The sequence below is a fragment of the Asterias rubens genome, chromosome 13, assembly GCF_902459465.1.
Source record: "Asterias rubens chromosome 13, eAstRub1.3, whole genome shotgun sequence".
Classification (NCBI taxonomy): domain Eukaryota; kingdom Metazoa; phylum Echinodermata; class Asteroidea; order Forcipulatida; family Asteriidae; genus Asterias; species Asterias rubens.
The window spans coordinates 2,536,609-2,558,895 of NC_047074.1; the positions used below are offsets into that span (position 1 = coordinate 2,536,609).

The 22,287-nt window shown below is 39.7% G+C and overlaps 1 protein-coding gene across 1 annotated transcript; it reads right to left on the minus strand.

Annotated features, from left to right (window-relative positions):
• Positions 1-225: 225 nt before the first annotated feature.
• LOC117298420 (vacuolar segregation protein PEP7-like) lies at positions 226-19,147 on the minus strand. Its single transcript, XM_033781675.1, has 14 exons — positions 19,027-19,147; positions 16,389-16,647; positions 13,483-13,588; positions 13,131-13,221; positions 12,714-12,853; positions 12,123-12,342; positions 11,722-11,913; positions 10,631-10,828; positions 10,266-10,361; positions 9,589-9,696; positions 8,685-8,801; positions 2,391-2,504; positions 1,673-1,774; positions 226-1,326 (listed from the first exon to the last, which is right to left on the minus strand). The coding sequence occupies exons 2-14, from the start codon at positions 16,588-16,590 to the stop codon at positions 1,078-1,080; spliced, it is 1,935 nt and encodes a 644-aa protein (XP_033637566.1). The 5' UTR covers positions 16,591-16,647; positions 19,027-19,147; the 3' UTR covers positions 226-1,077.
• Between the last annotated feature and the right edge of the window lie 3,140 nt (positions 19,148-22,287).

Below are 22,287 nucleotides of genomic sequence, written 5' to 3' on the forward strand. Positions count from 1 at the left end.
TTTTGCTTAAGCAGCTCTATTAAATTGGCCCCTGGTCTTTTCAGGCTATTTAGTCACCATTTTCCTAATTTTTCATGGGCAATACAAATCAGAAATCAAACTAAGTATGAAGAATATGGTGCCTGCAACATTTTTGGCTCTAAGAAGGTAGTACATGTACATGAAACCCTTAAGCCCGGTTCATACTTCCTACGAATGCAAAGCGAATTTGACGTGAATTTGACGTCACGACCCTCCTTTCGCAGCGATATTCGCAAGTATGTAGAGCAGAGTTCAACTGCTGTGAATTATTCGTTGCGAACTTGTGACTTCAACATTCTCTTCGCATTCACATGAAGTATGAACCGGGCTTTACACTTACATGTATCTATTTGATGAGCAAATACAGTTTGGCAGGAAGTGGGTTTGGAGTATCATGTTTTTGTGGTAGAAATCTGTGTTGATTAAGTTGAAATTTCCCTGAGGGGACAAAAGTGGATAAGAGCACAGGGATCAAGCTCTGGTGTTTCTGATCAGCAGAGTGTGGGTTCAAAAACCCAGTCTTGACACTTGTGTCCTTTAGCAAGACACTTAACCATTTACTGTGACCTTTGGATGGGACATAAAGCCGTAGGTCCCGTGTGTTGTGTAGTGCAAGTAAAAGAATCCAGTTCAGTCATCAAAAAGAGAAGGGGTTCACCTCGGTGTTCCAGGTTTGATTTGCAGCATATTGGTTGGTCTGTCTGTTCATAGACTGGGGAACAAAAGCTGTGCTCCTCCCCGGACCTAGATGTTGCCTTTTGTTTAAAGTTTCACCCTGTAATATATTTTATATTTACATTAATTTTGTCCATATTACTTTGTATTTGCAACATTGAATAAACGTTTATACCTATCTCTCTATCTACCTTATAAACCGTTACATGGTGCTATGTAAAAGGAGTAGGTCTCATACGTCAAGTGTAAGCGCATATATACCTTGCAGGAAAACTGAATGATGAAGCTCCTTGAGCGTCACTAATTGACAGATATATGAGCACTATATAAGAAGCCACTATTTCTATTACAAACAAGGCGTCCCAACTTGACCCTTTCCTTCTACCTAAATTCTAAACCTTTCTGAGTGACAACCTTCAACTCTTTCACAGTTCTCCTCAGCGACCCTAGCGACTCTTTCGACTTCTGGAACTTCCTGTCAGCACTTCTCATGTGAAGCTGAAAGACAACCTTCCCGATGATGTCGTCACAGCGGGAGTACAGGAACGAGTTGACGTATTTGGGGCCGAAGCGTTGGATGTTGCGTTGAGATGGTCTGATGTATAAACACGGTGGAAAGTCCTCGTGCCCCTGTAGCGGGATACAATTCAACTCAAAGTCGTTGTCCACATTCACGTTAAAAAAAAAAATAAATGTAAGGTGTATTTGAAGAAAAAAGTTTAATTATTACAAAATAGTTAATGGGCTATCATTTTGATTGTAGCAGAGTCTTTTTCAAAGGCCTTCAAGAAAGAAAGACTCTGCTAGAGTCGTAACGAGAGGATATTTACTATGTTTGGTATTTATACCAAAGGTCCTTTTGGTTGGTAAGTAATTATCAACAGCTAATTATATTTTCTCTTATTTTTTGCTCTTAACCGCTTGGCCACGACACTTCCAAGCAAACGAGGTAGGAGATATCATGAATATTCATTACCTTGAGTTGTACTTTAATGAAGGCAGTGATCTGATTCTGACGTTCTTCCCAAGTCTCCTGTCCCTGTTCCTCAATGATCTGCCTCAAGTCTTCCCGACAGACCTTTAACCCCCAAAAAACACAATCACAAAATCAATGCACTGTACATGCTAAGTATGACAGACGAATGTTAGGAATTTAACCCTCCTACACTTGTTTCACTTCCCAAATGGTCGGTCAGCCCGCTGGGAAGTGACACAAGAGTAAGAGGGAAAACAAAATGGCAAACCTAGTGACACACTCCCTGTTATAGTGTTAGGGTTTAAGTCATGAAACTTGCTGAAAATATTAAGAACAATGAGTATAAACCCTTTGCATATCATGTCGGCTCTCAAAAACTGCCATCCCTGAGGCCAAAGGAGCGGATCATTGGACGATAGGTGTTCTTTGTGCATACAAAACAATGGGCACGACCTCAGCAAACCTGGTAGCACTATGTAAGTGGGTCAATTGATTTCTATAGGCCTCTTACACAACGCGAAATGCACTTCTGAACAATGTGTGCTACCATTTCAGTCATTTTGGAAGCAAATTATATGTTATTTTAGGGGTCTACCAATAATTTGTACATACAACATTTTTTTTTTTTTTTCACCCACACTTTAGTTTGTTGTGTGTCTGACGCAATGGAAAACGGATTTTTTTTCAAAGTCTAGAAGTAAAATCGCAAACATCTTACCTCGTAAGTATCTTTTATTACTGCGGGTAACTCTTCACTCAGCTCATACTTGAGGCATATATGCAACGACTCGTAGCTGAGCTGACCAATGGAGAGGCATGTTGAGTTTATTGACTACGAGCGGGAACACGCAACCAACGACCCAGCACCAACCACCACCCATGCAGTAAAAGACAGTCATCACCAAATGTAGCAAGCAGAGGAATGACATATGCAACCAAACAAAATGAAAATAACCAACAATTAGCTGCTGGCCAATCACTGCATAACTTATTGTCACTTATTGAATGTGAATCTTGTAAATATCACAAGTCACTGACTGTCACAAGTCACTGACTGTCACAAGTCAATGACTGTCACAAGTCAATGACTGTCACAAGTCAATGACTGTCACAAGTCAATGACTGTCATGTACACACATGGCTTATTAAGGCAGTGGACACTATTGGTAATTACTCAAAATAATTATTAGCATAAAACCTTACTTGGTAACGAATAACGGGGAGAGGTTGATAGTATAAAACATTGTGAGAAACGGCACCCTCTGAAGTACGTAGTTTTTGAGAAAGAAGTAATTTTCCACGTAATTGATTTCGAGACCTCAGAATTAGATTTTGAGGTCCTGAAATCAAGCATCTAAAAACACACAAATTCGTGCGACAAGGTTGTTTTTTTCTTCCATACCATTATTATCTCACAACTTCGATAACCATTTGAATTCGAATTTTCACAGGTTTGTTTTCTTGTGCATATGTTGAGATACTCAAAGTGAGAAGACTGGTCTTAACAATTACCAATAGTGTCCAGTGTCTTTAAGGTCACCATAGGCATCTTAAACAATGAGCACCTGGTTTTGTGAATTGACCGTTCAACAAGTCGACAACAACAAACTTTATTTTTCAACAGAGGCATGATATTTGGCCCTTGAACAAAAGTAGGAAAATTTTTAGTGAGAAAAACAGTCGACCTTAACATAGAACCCTTGACATCCCGCCATGAACTTACAGCCAGCGCCTTTCCTATCTGCCATTTTGGGAGTCAGAATGTATACAAAGGAATTGATCCCCAAAATGGTGGAAATGGTAGATGGGAAATTTGCAGAGGTGGACTCTGCGTTGTGTACAATGGGTTTATAAGTTTTGATATGTATTTCAGGCTGTTCAACAACAGCTTCCCTGATTTTTCTGAGGGCAAACAAAAATGTTGAATTTATAAAGGGGGAGGAGTATGATGCATGAGAATATGACTAGAGATTTGAGACAGATCAATGGAAAATAACAATTTGGACGGATGAAATGTTCATAAATTTAGATTACTGCAAACATCATTAAAGAAGTTTTTGGTTGTAAATAATGCTATGAAATTTTGTCAGTTTTTCGTCGGTTCACAATTTTTATTTTTTATTTCACCACTGGTGAACTTACTCTAAATATTTGCCTCCATAAAATATTCGAAATAAATGTCCTAAAATAAACACATTTTAGAATGATTTCAACTCAAGATTTAGAAAATAAACGTGCAGTATATTTGACTGCCTGAGGGTACTATGAACCAAGTTTACTTGGCGCAAAAGAAAAGGGAAAATAACTGCTTTCATTGCTGTTATTTGGTTGTTATTTTGCCGTCTGGCATTGTTGCAAGAAAATAACATATATGCGCAATCAAATTTTAAAAAAACTGTATTTGTGCTGGAGGAAATTTGCCCTTGAAAGCGCCCCCATGCAGTCAAAAATATTTCTCCGTATTTTTAAATCAATATACATGTTTACTTTGTCCTGCCTCTCTGTATCAAGTATCTTACAGTATGTAATCAGGAAAACAATAAAAAATAGTAACGTAAAAGGGAACAAGACGTAAAATTTAGCACATTGGAAAGTATTTATCAATAGAATTGACAGAAGAAAAAAAATCTTCCTTTTTTTGTTAGACTACACGTAGCAAAGAATATTACATCTTTAAAATGCTAAACTAAAACAGAGCTGTAAAGTTAGAAGAAATAAACTAAATCATTTCTTTGGAATGGTTAAACTGAAACATTGCACAAGAGACTATTATCATTGAGTAGCCCACAATTTCTATAATTCAAAAATCAAAGTAACAACACTACCAATAATAGCAAAGACAAGGAGCAATGCAGATACTATGTAAGTTATTGTTTGTCTTTCATAAGTAATTTGAATAGCATTTAAACTTCTGTCATTTGTTATTTCGATTGATCCCCCTTTGTTCATAATATTTTAATGTATATCTTATGAGTTGTGTGTACACTCGGACAGTTTTCGCAAATACTGGATCAGTTTTGTAAAATGTTTGTTAAGATTTGTAAATACTTGAAATGTTTTGTGAATACATGAAATGTTTGAGTACTTGATAGAATTTGTGAATGTTTGATAAGGTTTGCGAATAGGGGCCCTACTTGATAAGTTTTGTGAGTACTCGAAATGTTTTGTGAATGCAGATTGAGTTTTGTGAATACTCAAAAAGTTGAACACATATGAATGCAAGATTAGTTTTGTTAATACTTGAACAGTTTTGTGAATATTTAAACAAAATTATGAATACTGAATATGTATTGTGAATACTTTTATCAGTTTTTGTGAATACTTCATGGACGAAGAAATAGACAAAGCTGCACAACTTCCTTGAATAAAAAAAATGGAACCCCAACCTTCACTTTGACAGCACTTGTGTGTGGTGAACAGGACCACACAGCCCTGACAATCCACAGTGAAGTCAAAGCGGGACTAAAAGTGCAATAATAGTATGATACCTTGTGGGTATGATGAGAAACGGTATTTGTTACTGCTATTGCACAAAAGGATCAGGGGTCGATTCACAAAGAGTTAAAACTAGTCCTATCTTGACTTAGGACGAGTTACTTGTCCTAACTTAGGACTCGCCATACATTTTTAGTATCCCCTAGGACTAGTACTAACTTAGGACTCGCCATACGTTTTTAGTATCCCCTAGGACTAGTACTAACTTAGGACAAGCCATACGTTTTTAGTATCCCCTAGGAATAGTACTAACTTAGGACAAGCCATATGTTTTTAGTATCCCCTAGGACTAGTACTAACTTAGGACAAGCCCTAACTCTTTTTGAAATTGACCCCAGGTCAAAGATGGCAGGTTGCTGGCGGTCTATTTCTCGGACTGCTCTTGCTGGTCATCTGAAAGAGTTTGAATATGTGAGGCAGGTATCCCACTCTTTGAATTTCCCTTGCTGAATACTTTTGTTGCCCAAACTTGCTTTGAGAAGCGTTTGAGGGGGCCTGGATGTTTGGAATCCACCTCACATTCACCAACAGAAGCCCCTTGGACACCGAACCTCAAGGTGTCTTTTGGTGGTCGCAAAACAAGTGGGTCTTCTGTGTGGCCGTTTACTTTAACAGCGCCAACCACTTCTCCCTCGGAAGTCTGTCCAGGTTTTTCTGTAGTTTGCTTTGAGGCAAGTGGATCTGACTGGCCCTCTTCAGTGGCTCTCTCGACCAGCACTTTCTCGCCAGACTGCCCGTGGTTAGGAACAGTATTCCTATCCTTATGATTTCCCCAGCCAAACATTTTTGTGGCAGAAATCTTCCCTCGAAGGCTTGAGCGAGTTTTTGGAATAGCCTGACTTTGAGAATCAAGATTTTCTCTACCAGGAACCTCCTCCGCTTCTGAAATTTGCGGTGCAGTTTGAGGACCTCTGTCTTTCCTGATATTGACTGTACCGACCACTTCTCCCTTGACAGCCTGCTCTTGTTTGTCTGTAGTTGGCTTTGAGGTTAGTGTATCTATCTGGCTCTCTACATTGCCTTTATCAACATCCACTTTCTCACCAGTCTGCCCATGGTTAGGAGCATTCCTATCCTTAGAATGTACCCATCCAAACACTTTTGTACCAGAAATCTTCCCTCGAAGGCTTGAGCGAGTCTTCGTGAACGCCTGACTAGGGGAATCAATTTCAGGAACTTCCTGCTCTGATTCTGAATTTTGTTGTAAAGTTTGAGGGCCTCTGTCGATGTCAATACTGACTGTACCAGCCACCTCTTGCTTGAAAGTCTGTTCTGCCTTGTCTGTAGTAGGGTTCGAGTCAAGTGTATCTGTCTCAACAACTACGTTCTCTCCAGTTTGCCTATGTTTGGAAACAGTATTCTTACCCTCATGATTTCCCCAAACGAACATTTTTGTCAACAAAATCTTCCCTCGAAGGCTAGTGCGAGTCTTTGGGGATGCCCGACTCAGAGAATCATTTCCATCTCTAACAGGAACCTCTTCCGATTCTAAACTATTCTGTGAAGTTTGAGGACCTCTGTTGGTCTCAATATTGACTGTACCGACCACTTTACCCTCAACAGTCTGCCCTGGTTTGGCTGTAGTTGACTTTGAGTCAAGTGGATCTGTCTCCCCCTTAACATCACCATTATCAACAACTACTTTTTCTCCAGTTTGCCCATGATTAGCTGTCTCAACCATAACTCTCTCGCCAGCTTGCTCATCTCTAGAAACAGTTGTTTTACCTTTTGGATTTACCCAACCAAACATTTTTGTTGCAGATATCTTGCCTGGAAGACTTGTGAGAGCCTTTTTGAGTGTTTGTCGTTTAGAATCCAGCTCATCTCTACCTGAACTTTCCTCCTCCACAATCTGCCCAGGGTTGTCAAAAACATGCTGCGAGGTCTGAGGAATTCCGTGGGTCTCAACATTACCTGCTTGAATGTCTTTTCCCTTGTCGGTCTTCCCTTGTTCATCTGCAAGAGTTTGCATGGCAAGAAGGTCCCCTGTCGGGTTCTGAACAACTCCTGAACCATCTACTCCCTTCTCGTCAGTCAACTCTTGACTTGCAAGGTTCGGAGAAGCTTTTCGACCTTGAGAACTTACCCACCCAACCATTCTTGTCGAAGAAACCCATCCTGCCAGACCTTTGTGAGTCTTTCCAAGCGTCTGATGTTCAGAATCAAGGTCAACCGACTGTCCTGTTTGGTTTGCAAGTTGCTTTGAGGTTGGTGAATCTGTGTGAACCTCAACACGGCCAAACACATCCTTCTCGTCAGTTGGCTCTGCCGTTTTCTTTGAGGTACTTGGATCCGTTTGCCCCTGAATACTGACGGTCTTATCCACACCCTTCTCGTCAATCTGCTCTTGGCTGTCAAGGCTCAAAGAGTTTCTTTTATCATGTACCCACCCAACCATCTGCCCAGGAAAACCTACAAAAGTCTTAACAAGTGGCCATTTCTTTGAACCGACTTCATCCATACCACCCATACCCTGCTCACCCGTATGTCCTGGTAGGTTCACAAGTTGCTGTGAGGTTTGTGGATCTGTCTGGCCCTCGACAATGCCAGCTCCAACCATTTTCAAGTTGTAATTTTCTTGTGGTTTGTCAACTTCAGTTGACTTTGAGTCACTTGATTCCATTTGCTCCTGCACATGGTTTGTCTCATCGACAGACTCGCTGTCAGTCTGCTCTGTCTTGTGGAGGCTCAAAGTACTTCCTGTAACCTTAGAACTTACCCAGCCAGCCATCCTTGTAGCATAAATATGTCCTAGAAGACCTTTACGAGTATGTTCGAGTATCTGATTTTCAGAATCAATGTCATCCACACCAACATCAACCCCAGCCCCTTGTTCATCTGTGACTGACTGCGAGACATGTGGATCAGTATGACCATCATGACCTTTTGCCACTCCATGAACTGTCTGCCCTAGGTTTGCACCTTCCTGTGAGGTTTGTGAATCTGTCTGGCCCTCGACATTTCCACCAGGTCCAACCATTTCCCAATTCTCATTTTGCTGTGATTTGTCAGCCTTACCAACCACTTCACTCTCAAGAGTACGCTCTGGGCCATCTATGGCCATCTGTCTCATCAAGGTTGGCCTCCTTGCTGTAAAGCTGACCCTTCCTACCATCCTCCACATCCAATTTAGCTCTGGGGTGCTTACAGGTGTCTGACCTTTTGAATTATCCCTATCTCTACCAACCTCTAGCTCCTCTTCAGGATGGTAAGGGTATTCAGTTGGCATCTCTCTTCCGATTTGAGATTCCTCTAAATCTATATCAACTTCTGTGCTATCTAAATCAGTGTAATCATAGTCGAGTGAGGTCTGGAGCGGCATTTGTCGGTGTGTTTGTTTGGGTGTCTGATTGGGCGTGTGTCTGGGTGTTTGATTGGGCGTGTGTCTGGGTGTTTGATTGGGCGTTGAATTGGGTGTTTGACTAAGCGATTGTCTGGGTGTTTGATTGGGCGTTTGTCTGGGTGTTTGATTGGGCGTTTGCCTGGGCGTATGCCTCGTACGCAATCTTCTAGTCACCTGTGAATCCACGATAGACTGTATGGCTTGGAGAACTTCCGGGGGAGATATCTGCTCCAGTCGTCTCTTCAGTTTACGGAATGTGTACATGTTGTCATTGTAGTAGTTGAACTTGCACTGTTATCAGAAAAAGTAAAACAATATTATATTTTTTCTCTTTTACAGACTTAGAGTCCTTCCCTTCTGGGGCTTCAAACAGGTGTATGGAACCCTAGCCAGCACCCCACCAAGTCCCAAGCCAAAACCTAAGCCCAGGCCTAAGCCAGCAAACAACCAGAACCCAAGCCTGGCTCAAGCCAAGCCCAAGTATGGTTTGGGAAATGGCGAAAGTCACAAGGAGTACATCCTTAACAAGGGACACAACTTCTTTAATGGTTATGTATAATTCCTAGACTATCCCTAATTACACCTTCCTAGACAAGCCTCCAGTCATACCTAGTACCCTCAGTGTATGATTCCTAAACTAGCCCCAGTCACACCTACCCCGGCCCTGTGTATGATTCCTAGCCTAGCCCCAGTCATACCTACCTTCAGTGTACAATTCCAAGACAAGCCACAAGCCATACCTACCTTCAGTGAATGATTCCTAGAGTAGCCCCCAGCCATACCTACCCCAGTGTGTGATTCCTAGACTAGCCCCAGTCATATCTACCCTCAGTGTATGATTCCTAGACTAGCCCACAGTCATACCAAACCTCAGTGTACAATTCCTAGACTAGCCCCCAGTCATACCTACCCTCAGTGTATGGTTCCTAGACTAGCCCCCAGTTATACCTACCCTCAGTGTACAATTCCTAGACTAGCCCCCAGTCATACCTACCTTCAGAGTATGATTCATAGACTAGCCGCAAGTCCTACCTACCCCCCAGTGTATAATTCCCAGACTAGCCCCAGTCGTACATACCCTCATGAGAGCCTTGACAAGCTTTAACTGTTTATTGGTCTGGGGCTTCAGTTTCTTCAGACGACTCACAGCTACCACAAAAGACGTAAAGTAATCCGTCAGATCCCCCTGCAATGAAAAATAGAATGTTTTATTCAGAACTAAGGAATAATCTATTTGCCTCAACCCTCTAACTCGTGGTTACATTCTTTCAGGGAGTTGACCAATCATTTAAAACTATACATCTGCACAAGTTTTTCATGGTGGCACAACTGTATACAGGACTGCATACGTGCATGTTTGTATTGTGAACATGGTGAAGATGTAAAAATCATTCCTTAAAACATCTCAGCTCCCTGGGAGTATACACATTAGTAACACAGAAGTATTATAATAATAGACTCCTTGCACAATGCCGTTGCACTTTCACAAGCCTAATTTGCCTTTTTGTGACTGGAAATGTGAACAAAGGGATTGACGCCAAAAATGATGGAAATGGTGGAAGCACAATCTTAGGAGATGCGTGTGGAGAAATGGGTCTTGAGTATTATATAATACAACAGGGTCCAGCATTCTCCTTAAAAAAAAATTCAGAACCAACGCAACTCTAAAGAGTTTTCCACCTGGTGCCACTACTGCACACCTCACCTCATTATACCTCCACCATGCATGGTTTTAAATGTTTGATATGTTTTTACCTGATGTTTTGCGAGAGTTTGCATGTTGCTCCTTGAAGCTGGTAAGACCTTTGGACTCTCTCCTGCAATCTCTAGTGCATCAATCAGCTGCTTGTACTATAAAGTATATGAAAGAATAAATAGTAATAACCCCAAACTAATTAACTTTGCCCAACACCTGTGTATGGAGAATAATAATAATATAATAATGCAAATCTGTATCTGTCATGCCCTATTCCAGCCAAGAAAGGTGGTTACGTGTAAAGAATCAGCAACAAAATTTGAATCTGAGAAGGGTTTCTATGATTTTTTGCAATATCTCACAAACGCGACAAATTTGAAATGAATTCAATTTAGCTTTTTTTTTTTTAACCAGAGATAAGAACCTTTGGAAGCCAGGCGTCAATCTTGTCTTGGAACTTGACGATGTTATCAAACAGATCCTTCATCTGCTTTAAGCAATCCTCACTCTCCTCTCCCTTCATCGACGCCTCGTAGTTCTCAACTTGAACGACCTCTAACGCCTGACGACAAACTGTACAAACGCGTACGTAGTGACGGATGTCAGGTTCCAATTCAGGACTCTGTGATCGGTGAAAGAGAAATCCAAAATCAGGCCCTTTAAGGGTTTGGGTACTTTTTGTAAGACACAAAACAATAATATCAGATTTACATCTAACTTACACGGTTTAAAGATAATGATGGTAGAAAGCTTCCCTTAAAATATTTGAAAATATACATGCTGTAGTTTTTGTGAAACGAGTAAAACTATTTCACAATCATTTTTTGTTGTCTCAGAGAGTCAGATTTACTTGACTCCCCTTAAAACATTGCTCTGTTATTTTCACTTTTCTCAAAAAAAATTGAAATTTGTTAAAGCAGCGTGTACTGATTGTTGCGTCACAAAATTTCGCTTCGCATCCGCAGACAGTACTGTAACCAGGCTTAATGAGGCTGGAACTTCGACAGGTAATTAATTGATAATTCTACAGGTACATTATGCTACGTACATCTTCATTCACAGTGAGTAGGGATTCATGCCTACATAGTACTGCATGATCACTTAGCAAAAATTCCCTGCTAACCAAGATTTAGGGGTGACAATACAAATGTTTTAATTAAAGATGCTATGTCAGATTTTTGGCCCCAAACATTAAAAAATATACTTTTTTGAGTGAATGGTATTTCAAAGGGTATCACCCACTCTAACGAAAAATAGTTGAACTTTTACTTTTAATGGTCAGGAACCATGAGAAAAATTTAAAACGTTTCCTATAATTTCCTACTGATTTTGAGCACTTTATTTCACTGCTACTAATAAGTGGCAGACTTTTTCGAGCAATAGCTCAAATGAAAGGTTGTAACTTTCTTGACCCTCATCAAAATACCTATTGAATTTTAAATCAAAATTTTGGGGTCAAATCGGCCGAAAATCTGACATAGCATCTTTAATTATTTAATTAATAAACCAACTCACCCCAATGACTTTGATGATGGCCCACCTTGCAAGCTTCCCAACATGTTCTTGATCGTCTTTATCAGGCACATAGAGGAGAAGGTCCTTAACCGAGCAGGAAAAGCACGCAAGACGACCGCAGATGTAACAATTGTGTTTCTTGTACGTCATCGTGAAGGCCGTGCTGCAGAACTGACAATTTGTACCAGCAGACTGCAACAAGCCAATGACAAATTAGAACAAGTTAAATACTGCTTTTTCAATTACAAAGTCCACTTTTAAGCGCCATCCTTATACTATCACCGAAACTCTAATTACGTGAGGTTCGTGGTAGCATCATACAGTGTGTAAAGTTTCAAATCCGACTTCAGCTCTATGCAAACTAAAAGTCCTAATTCCCAAAAGTGACATTTGGTACTTACAATCCACGTAATTGGTTTCTTCCACTCCGGAGGTCCTATCTTGACCAGACCAGGCACTTTGCTGACGTGATTCTTGAGAGCACTCAGTTTCCTCATCAAGATGTTCTTTCCAGTTCCATCCGGAGAATGAGCATGACGAACTTCCTGAGATGGTGGTAGGTCCGTCAGGTTCATTGAGAACCCTTCCACGAGACGCTGGCACTCTTTCTCAAGATGTGCTCTATAAGTGTTAAGAGAGAAAAACAAGTCAAGTTGAGGACTGATCTAACAGGTTAAATTTGCATCAAGCAAAAAGAATTTGGTTTTACCCTTTCACCGATGTGAGTAAGCACTGTAAACTCAGTACTTTCCCGAGTGAGATTTGAACTGCCTCTAGAGCTACCGGACAATCTCAGTGGTCTAGTTGGTAGACATCTGCTCTAGTATTGCAAATGTCGTGGGTTCGAATTTCACCCGAGAAATATGCCTGTGATTTTTGTTCACAGAACTCAAGAAAGTACTAACTAGTACAGTGCTAAGACACAGTGACATCGATGTGAGGGTAAAACCAAAATGAATAATTTTCAGTGTCTCTTCTTTCATTTTAGTTACCTGCTTGGCTTTTGAGTTGTCTCCCCGATGGCCTCAGCATGGGCTAATAGAGAATCTCTACGCATCTCAAGAAATGTTTGTGTCCAGATGCGAGCTTGCCCTGGTCCTTGGGTCTCAGAGTTAAAACACTTTGAGCAAACCTACGAAAGGCAAACAAAAATTCAACATTTGTTTGTTTTATTTAATTATTTGATCTTAATTAACAGTAGAGAAACTGAAGAGAAGGTCAATGGTTTCAAACCAAACAAGGATATTAATAATAATAATAATAATAATAATAATGGCTTCTTATACAGCGCTCAGGTCCGTCACGCAGTGATGCTCATGGCGCTCCAACATTATCACCAGAGCTTGAATTCGGTGCTCGGCCACGACACCCCATATCACAAAGTCTAAACAATGTGTAGTTAAACTTACCATGAAAAGTTTACCATTTGGATCATACTCTGCTGTTGGAGATAACTTCCTCTGAAACGATAAACATCTCGCACAAAACACCTCACCGCATCTACAGACAAGACAATGATTAACAGTTAACTTGGAACCTGCAGATTCTAAAGCATGAGTTAGGATTATTGTTAAAATTCCTGAAACATGGCTTGATGGCCTAGCTTGGAACCTTCAAAGCCCTTTTCACACTAAATGCCCCGACGCACTTTTACACTGTGTCCCTTTTCCACGAGGTTCCGATGGCTTGCTGGCCTAACATGGCTTGCTGGCCTATCTTGGAACCTTCAAAGCAAATGGGGTAAAAGCATTTACTTCTTACTTTCTGCAGTGATGTTTCCGGAGCTTCAGAATGAACTTGGCCTTACAGCTTGAATTCTGACACCTTGACCGTTTGCTTGGGTTGATCCAGTGCAACCTTGTGATTGCTGTCAAAACAAAAATAGCAGAGGAAACGATTGAATAACCTTTGTTTACAAAGAGAGTACATTTTCCATATGGGAACTTTTATATTTTGCGTCATAATTTCCATGAAACTTCAAGCAAAAATACATGTTTGGCGTTCCCGCCCACTTCTTTTTTAGAGGCCACCTCCTTCTTTTTTTTCTTTCTTCTTTTTTTACAAACAAAAGATTTGGGCCAGATGAAAAAAAAAAAAAAAAAAAAACATCGGTTGTCCTTAAAAATGTGCAGGCGACCTTTTTGTGAAAAAAAAGAAAAAGAAAAGGCCCTCCTTCTTCTACCTCTATTCAAAAAGACAAGACGGAAACTTGCTTTTTTTCTTTTCTTTGGCCTTATAAAAACAACAGCTGAACAGGTTTTGAGATGTGCCCTCTTGCTTCAAAATTTGATAAAAATCACACAGTGCAAAATGAACATTGTTCGATTATAATTTTGTTTCATTTGAGCTGTGTACAAATCATGCCTGCAGGAAGTCCGGCTTTAGCAGACCCTTTGTAATCATGTGATGTGACAGGACAGGTTAAACCTGGTCTACAAGTAATACAATTTAACCAGTCGGAAGATCCAGTACTGATAAGAAAAAAACATGAAACTTGGATAGATTCCAAAGGGCTTCGGGAACAGGTACTCGGTGCGTACATTGTAGATCAAAGAGCAGGATTTGTTTCCATCCAGAGTTAATGACTGCATTGTTCCAGACATAACCCATTGTCATTGTAAACCAGACATAAACAAGTGGGAATTCAGATCAAAGTCTAAAACTTTGCATCCCTGTCCTGAAGAACAACTTGCAATGTACATTTAGTAGGCCTATCTGAACAAAATAAATCAACACAATGAAAATACGTAGAGTCAGGAACCAAGGAATTGAGGATCATTTGGCAAAACAATGCTTCTTGTTGGGCTGAATCATAATATTATATGGTTTTGTACTATGCCCTCTCGTTTTTATGGGATAGATTGATAGATTGCACCTAGCCCCTCCCCCTCCCCCCAAATTTTTTTTATAGAAAGTTCGTCTAGTGTGGGCAGAGCTATATTACAGGATGTCTACAATGAACACAGCCTTTTAAATATCGCGGTAATTTGGCTCAGTTTCGTAAGTTCATTTCTCTTCCTGAATACTGTAAGCAAATAAAAATATGAAAACCACACAATATCAAAGCTATGTTTACACAGCTACACTGGACTGTGACAAACAAAACAACCCTGCCGATCAAAGATAACATTTTAATTATGTACTCTTTAAGCCTGTGCTCTTTGTGTTCGCCTGTTGTGCAGCCAACTGATGATGATGCTCATTTTCAAAAAGCAGTGGACACTATTGGTAATTCTTCAAAATAATTATTCGCATAAAACCTTTCTTGGTGACAAGTAATGGGGAGAGGTTGATGGTATAACACATTGTGAGAAACGGCACCCTCTGAAGTGCCATAGTTTTCGAGAAAGAAGTAATTTTCCACGAATTTGAAATTATTATCTCGCAAGTTCGATGACCGATTGAGCTCAATTTTTCACAGGTTTGTTATTTTTTGCATATGTTGAGATACACCAACTGTGCAGGCTAGTCTTTGACAATTACCAATAGTGTCCATTGTCTTTAAAACAAAACAATCTATAGGCCTAGAATTTCAGTCAGCGCCTTGTATCTCAGAACTTGATTATTTTCTCTGCAAAAGTCGCCTTGTCCACAGTCATTAGTAAATATTCAGTTCCAGGGAAGTACAAAAACATTTAAAAGACCAAACATCATACAATTAAAAAGAGCCAAGGATAGCCCAAAAGCAGACTCAATCAAAACCTACAGAAGAATTCCAGACAAACAGAAATACATCAAAGAGTAAAAAGAACTGTGAACAAGACATTCGAAGTCGGTTCTTCTTCTAACAAAACACCCTTTTCCAGCACCTTGTTTGCTTTGAAAATAACGTTCTGTTTTTCTCCGTACCAGCCCTTACCTTGCCAATATTTATTTAATCTTTCTTTATTCATTTATTCAATGGGAAATAATCGTTTTAACCAAGGGCAAGCTCAATCACAATCTCAAAAGGAACCAGGGAAATTTGTCAAAGAGTAAAAAGAAATTTGATAAGGTCAGTCCATGAAACACCAGGATGTCAGACTATTTCTGAAAAGAACCGTTGGTTTCAACTCGATGTTTCGATCAGTATGCCCTGATCGTCTTCTGGAGAAATCAGAGCATACTGATCGAAACGTTGAAACCAACGGTTCTTTTCAGAACCACCCCAACTCATTACAGATAGTAATTACATGGTGTTACCGCAAACCTTTCTATATCGTATTTCCACCATGCAAAGTTTCAAATCCTACTTATTGCTTAAATAACATACATAAACAACCAGTAGGCTTAAGCTCCACCCCTAAAGATAACTAAAATTTACCCAGTCGGTTTCCCTTTCCCTTTTCCCTGTTGTTAATATATTTAACTAAAATTAAAATTAAAAAAAACAAGGAAAACTGCTACGCCCTAAACGGCAGTTTCAGTTACAAGATAGAATAGCTTCTGAGACTCGCACTCCAACAAAATTATACTGACAAATTGACAACAAGCTCAGTGAGTAGAGCACTGGGCACGTTAATTCAGAGAATGCATAGCTGTATAGTCAATTTGTCTTTGTTCGTTCATCCTGAATTTAAATTAAAATTTCACCCAGTCAGTTTCTATTGCAGTTTATTACTAAAAGAAAAGAAAAAACATGAAAAAATGTATAAAACAAAATTAAAAAAAAAGAATCGGCAGGGTACCTTTGCTTCCCTCGGTGAAATCATGACTTGACGAGTCTTCATGCTGACTAACAAACCTCTGGAGTTGGGTTCGAACCTGAGCCAACTCAGTGTCATGGAACATGTCGTAATCCATTGATTGGTTACGGCGGGAAGCTGGATTCCACGGACTCTGATCAATCGGTGACATGGGTGACGACAAGGGCGGCGATGCTGCGGCCATGATTGTGTCAGAGCTTGTGTCTTACGATGGTGTTCTGACTCACGGCATCTGACGGCTCTATCAAATAAGATCAGAAAGTAAACATTATAGAGTCTTGTTGTTTTCTTTCAGCAATTCATTTGTTATTTTATTTATTTATTTATCTATTTATTTATATTACACACCCAACAGCACAATTAGTGGCAATAACAAGATGGATAGGAAACGAGAAGAAAATGTTAAGTTTTAGACGTGGGAGGAAAACCCCAAATAGGGAAAACCTACATAAACGCTTAGGGACTGAAAACCCAATCCACATGTAAGGTTCCGGTCCGGGGTGGGATTGGAACGGGGGTCAACAGATGAAAGGCATGGAAAAACCATTGAGCCAACCTAATGCCCAAACTGATCATTGTTAAAGTTTTCAGCTAGTTTTCCTCCCCACTCTCTTCCCACCCCACCCAATTCTAAATACAGACCAATTTTTCTCAAAGTGGTGTCATCGAATGTTTTGGTGGCAAATTTTGCAGTGGAGGGACCGGTAATGAATCTGTAAGGAACATGTAAAGAGACTAATTTGTTCCCCACTGCCATCCTCAAACATGGACTCTGCGCTATTGAAAAATGGGAACACAATGAATTTAAAAATTAACATTTCCCTTGCTGTTTAGCCTAAAAGACTCTAAATGGGTTGCACCATTGTTGTCATTTCTCTGGAAGAGCTTACTCTCCTCAATGCCTTATAGGCCGTTAAAGATTCTGAACACCTTGATCAAGACTTAGGCTCCATGCTTGGATACAATACTCAAGTTTTGGACTACTACTGTACCTAAACCATTCAGTACAGTTATAAACACAGTAAACTGGGCCGCTGTACTGCTTTAAAAAAAAATTGTTGACATCTGTGGTCTTATCGTACTATGTACAAACGAAAGGAATACACAGGATTACAGCATCCCAGTTAAGTCATGTAATTCATGTAAGTTACTGGGACTATTCAGTAAACACATCATTTATATGTACCACATGTAAACAATGTAGACCCAGTTACTGGGCTGCTGTACCCCTTTAAAAAAAATTGTTGACATCTGCGGTTTTATCGCATACAAGCCGCAAGATGTTCAAAGGAAATTAAAGGAGTATAACAGGATTAAAGAACCCCAGTTGTGTCATGTAATTCATGTAAGTTACTGGGTCGTTTCAGTTAACACTACAATGTAGACCCATTTACTGGGGCGCTGTATATATATACTCCTTTTTAAAACAATATTGTTGACATTGTGATTCAATCGTATACAAAACCGAAAGAGGTTTAAAGGAGTTGACAGGATTACAACACCCCTGAAGTCATGTAATTCATGTAAAGTTACCGGGTCTATTCAGTAAACACATACAATGTAGACTTAGTTACTAGGGTGCTGTACTCCTTTAACAAAATTGTTGACATACTGCAGTTTGAACAAACCCAAAGATATTTAAAAAAAAAAATATGAGACAGCACCCCAGTTGTAAGTCATGTAATTCATGTAGGCCCTAAATTACTGGGTCTTTTCAGCAATCAATATACAATGTTACTGGGGCGCTGTACTCCTTTAACAAAATTGTTGACATCTGTGATTCAATTGTTGTATACACACCGCAAAATGTTAAATAAAATTCAAGGAGTAGGGGGGCCTATACAGAATAACAGCACCCCAGTTAAGTCATGTAAATCATGTAATTGTAACTCATATTTAGTAAACGTATGTACAATGTAGATTACTGGGGCGCTGGACTCCTTTTTTTTTAAACGAAATTGTTGTCATATGTGTTTTTCATTCAAGCATTTGAGCATGCTTCGTTAACCCTCCGGCTTCGCCATCGGAAGGAGGGTTACGTTATCGCAACTAATTTTTTACTTGCACCTTACAGCTCCATGCTTGGGAAAAGTTTCTGTATGGCGCCACCACTTTTTTCATTCGCAATAAAATAATATAGTATCTAATTTACCTGATTGATATATCCCTTTTTGTAAAAATGAGTGAAAAAGTGGTGGCGCCATACGGAAAGTTATCCCATGCTTGCACCAACCTAATCAAAATTGCAAATTAATAAAATTAAAAACGCAAAAGCTCATATTGTAATGCAAGATGTGTCCACTGCTTGAATGAAGCACTGTTCCACTTCCCTCATCAATAACTAGATGCATTCTGAACAGGCTTTGACTGATGACAATTCCCGTGATGTAGAATACAAAAACGGGCCTACATGTTTTTAGCCCCATGCTAAGAATTCAGCTAGCCTTGGCCACACAACACAGTGACAAGTGGGGCTAACACCAAATATTAATAACACTAACTAACAGTCAATGTTTTATGATTGCTGTACTGTAGCTCAAATTATTTCATATAAAAAATATTCAATTAATTTAAAAAAAACATCAATCATTCGTCAGTCTCAGTTCTTAATACTCCTTACCGAAAATGTATCCGTGTAGAGATTTGCCGATTAAACTTCTCAAGATCCAATTATTTTACAAAGGCCTACACAATTCATAATCGTAAATTGATCATCAGCACACACACGGGGATTTTGCAGGCTACCGAAATAGAATACGTAATGTGATAATAATAAACAGTAAACAAGCAATTTGCACAGCGCCACCTCGAGGCAGCTTTGTGACAGTGTGAGATCAGGGCAGATGATTCTGAGTCATTGTAAACAATGAGTTCCATAAGGTTTCTCTTTACAACGGCTTTGTAAACTTCAAGGGCACAATACACAAACTCTTACACGTGGTGGTAATGAAGCAGTTATATAAATACTAACACCGAACACAGTTTCACAGCATCCAGTTGTTTACTGATCTTTGTGATTCTTGAGCCGTCTCAAGTTGCTCAAAACTTGCCAATTATGCTTACCCCAATTTCAACTTTTGCTTGGGACCGTGTGAGGAAGGATTGCGCTGTCACGTCACCAAACAACCGATCGCAATTTTTTTTGTTCGTACCACACGCTGGCCTCGGGGTCAACAGTGGAGGGATCCGTGAAAGTGCCCATACCTTATGCGTGTCTGCGATGGTCAGCGTGTGGTACGAATAAAAAATTGCCAACCGCTCATTCCACCATTGCGCGTACTTGACCCATATTGTTTCCAACCCCCCCCCCCCCCCCCACCCCCGCCCCCCCATCCCCATTCCAATAAACTTATTGGTACTGTACTTCCTGTGGATTAATCCCGCACTTAAAGGTTTTGAAAGTATCTCCACTACTTTTTTATATTCATGACATGCCAAGTCCAGCAGATAAAGATCAATGGAGCAATTGTGTTTAAAAATAAAATGCGCTTTAAAGTACAAAAACCGCTAGATGTCCCTTTTCACTTGAGAAAAATACAATAATGAACCAAGGGTTTTAAAAATCAGGAAATTTTCCACATTTTATAGGCCTACTTAATTATTCATAAATGCGCTTCAAAGTACACGGACCGCTGAAAAAATAATGCCTATTTTCATGTTAGAAATGACAACAATGAACTTAGGAATTAAAAAATCAGGAAATTCTCCAAATGTATTGGTATACAGTTAGGACCGCAGTTAGGACCGTATCTTTATAAAAATGGGTTTTAAAAGCAGTGGACACTAATTACTCAAAATAATTATTAGCATAAAACCTTACTTGATATGGGGAGAGGTTGATAGTAAAATAACAGTGACCTGTGGAAGTTTGAGCTCCCTTGGGTCGTCCAATTTGCGAGATAACAATGGAAGAAAAAACACCCTTGTCACACGAAGTTGAGTGCTTTCAGATGCTTGATTTCGGGACCTCTCGCATGAGGTCCAGAAATCCGGAATTCAAATAATTTTACTGAGAAGTTTTTATTTTCCAAAAACTACGTTACTTCAGAAGTTGTTTCTCAAAATGTTTTATATCAACAGCTCTCCATTGCTCGTTACCAAGTATGCCCTATACGTTTTAAATGTTAACATTGAGTACAATGTCATTTTAAAGGCAGTGGACACTATTGGTAATATTATTGTCAAAGACTAGCCTCCACAGTTGGTGTATCTCAACATATGCAAAAAATAACAAACCTGTGAAAATTTGAGCTCAATCGATCATCGAAGTTGCGAGATTATAATGAAAACTATAAAAAAAAACTTGCCACACGAAGTTGTGTGCGTTTAGATGGTTGATTTCGAGACCTCGAGTTCTAAATCTGAGGTCTCGAAATCAAATTCGTGGAAAATTACTTCTTTCTCAAAAGCTATGGCACTTCAGAGGGAGCCGTTTCTCACAAAGTATTTTACCATCAATCTCTCCCCATTACTCGTCACCAAGAAAAGTTTTATGCCAAATTTGTTTTTGAGTAATAACCCATAGTGTCCACTGCCTTTAATTCACAGTTCGCAAAATGGGTTCAAAGTACAAGGCCTACCGCTCCCAATGCCATTTCACCTCGCTTATAGAATAAAACTAATTTACAAACTGCTCAGGATTTGAAGTTGGACAATGTCGACGACAGCCAACAGGGAAAAGATCCGAATTAGGAGACCGTGGCAGGAATTGCAAACCTTAATTTCGAGGAAGTAGTATAACATGATCTTTAAAAGAGATCATTGTCAGGTTGTCTTTATTGCAAATGCTTATAGCAATGAAAGTACATTTCTCTTGACGAAGCTTTGATTATTTTGCGTCTTAGAATTCGCTTTGTAATTCGTCTTTGCTTCAGGGACGAATACGGTTTTCCGATGGTAGTTCATACAGAGGGACTTGCACAATTTAGTTGTAAAGACAAAGTATAACACATTCATCTTTAGAGTACATGTTAAGCTGATTAGATATCATCACGAACGAAGAAACTTACTCTCCCAGAAACTTACTTTCCAATTGAGGACCTATAATAAATTTGCCTCCATTTGCAAAGAATGCAGGAGATTAAAAAGAGAAATTTGTACGTAAAAAATGGCTTCCAAATGAAAGAAAACAAGTCACAAAAACACGACAGATTGTCCCGTTGTGAATGTCGGCAGCAGTCCTAAAATACTAATATAGATAAATTATTTAATATTCTTCCCGAAAATAATAAAAGCGAGACCGGATCGTACCTAGTCTAGTCAGGATACAGCGATTTCCACCGTTAATCCAAAACTCCTAATACGAAAAAAATCAACTATTAGAGAGTATGGTTTTCCTGCATGGTGATTGGCTGACGATGACATCATCGACTGATAAGGCAGCATGCTGATTGCTGTTTTTCGTTGGTATGGTACCCGACCACCAAGCCTAAGTTAGTCAATAACAAAAGCGCCCGTCTATACCATGGGCTGAATATACCCCGACCACCAAGCCTAAGTTAGTCAGTAACAAAAGCGCCCGTCTATACCATTGGCTGTCATTTAGCCAATGGTATAGACGGGCCCTTTGGTTATTGACATTCAGCCAATGGTATTGACTAACTTGGGCTTGGTGGTCGGGGTAATATCAGTCGATGATGTCATCGTCAGCCAATCACCCGTGCAGGAAAACCATTCTGTCTAATAGTTGATTTTTGTGTAATGTGATATTTGGATTAGCGGTGCAAATCGCTGTATCCTGACTAATCTAGGTACGATCCGGTCTCGCTTTTAACATTTCCAGGTAGAATATGAAACAATCTATCCATACATACTAATTGGGGACTGTTGCCGACATTCATAACGGGAACAAATTTCCGTGTTTTTGTGACTTGTTTTCTCT

Coding starts and splice junctions, on each gene's coding strand:
- LOC117298420 (XM_033781675.1), bottom strand. CDS start 16,590: ATGGCCGCAGCATCGCCGCCCTTGTCGTCACCCATGTCACCGATTGAT. Junction 12,854..13,130: donor CAAATGGTAAACTTTTCATG/GTAAGTTTAACT, acceptor TGCCTTTCGTAG/GTTTGCTCAAAGTGTTTTAA. Junction 9,697..10,265: donor AAACTCTCGCAAAACATCAG/GTAAAAACATAT, acceptor TTTTCATTGCAG/GGGGATCTGACGGATTACTT.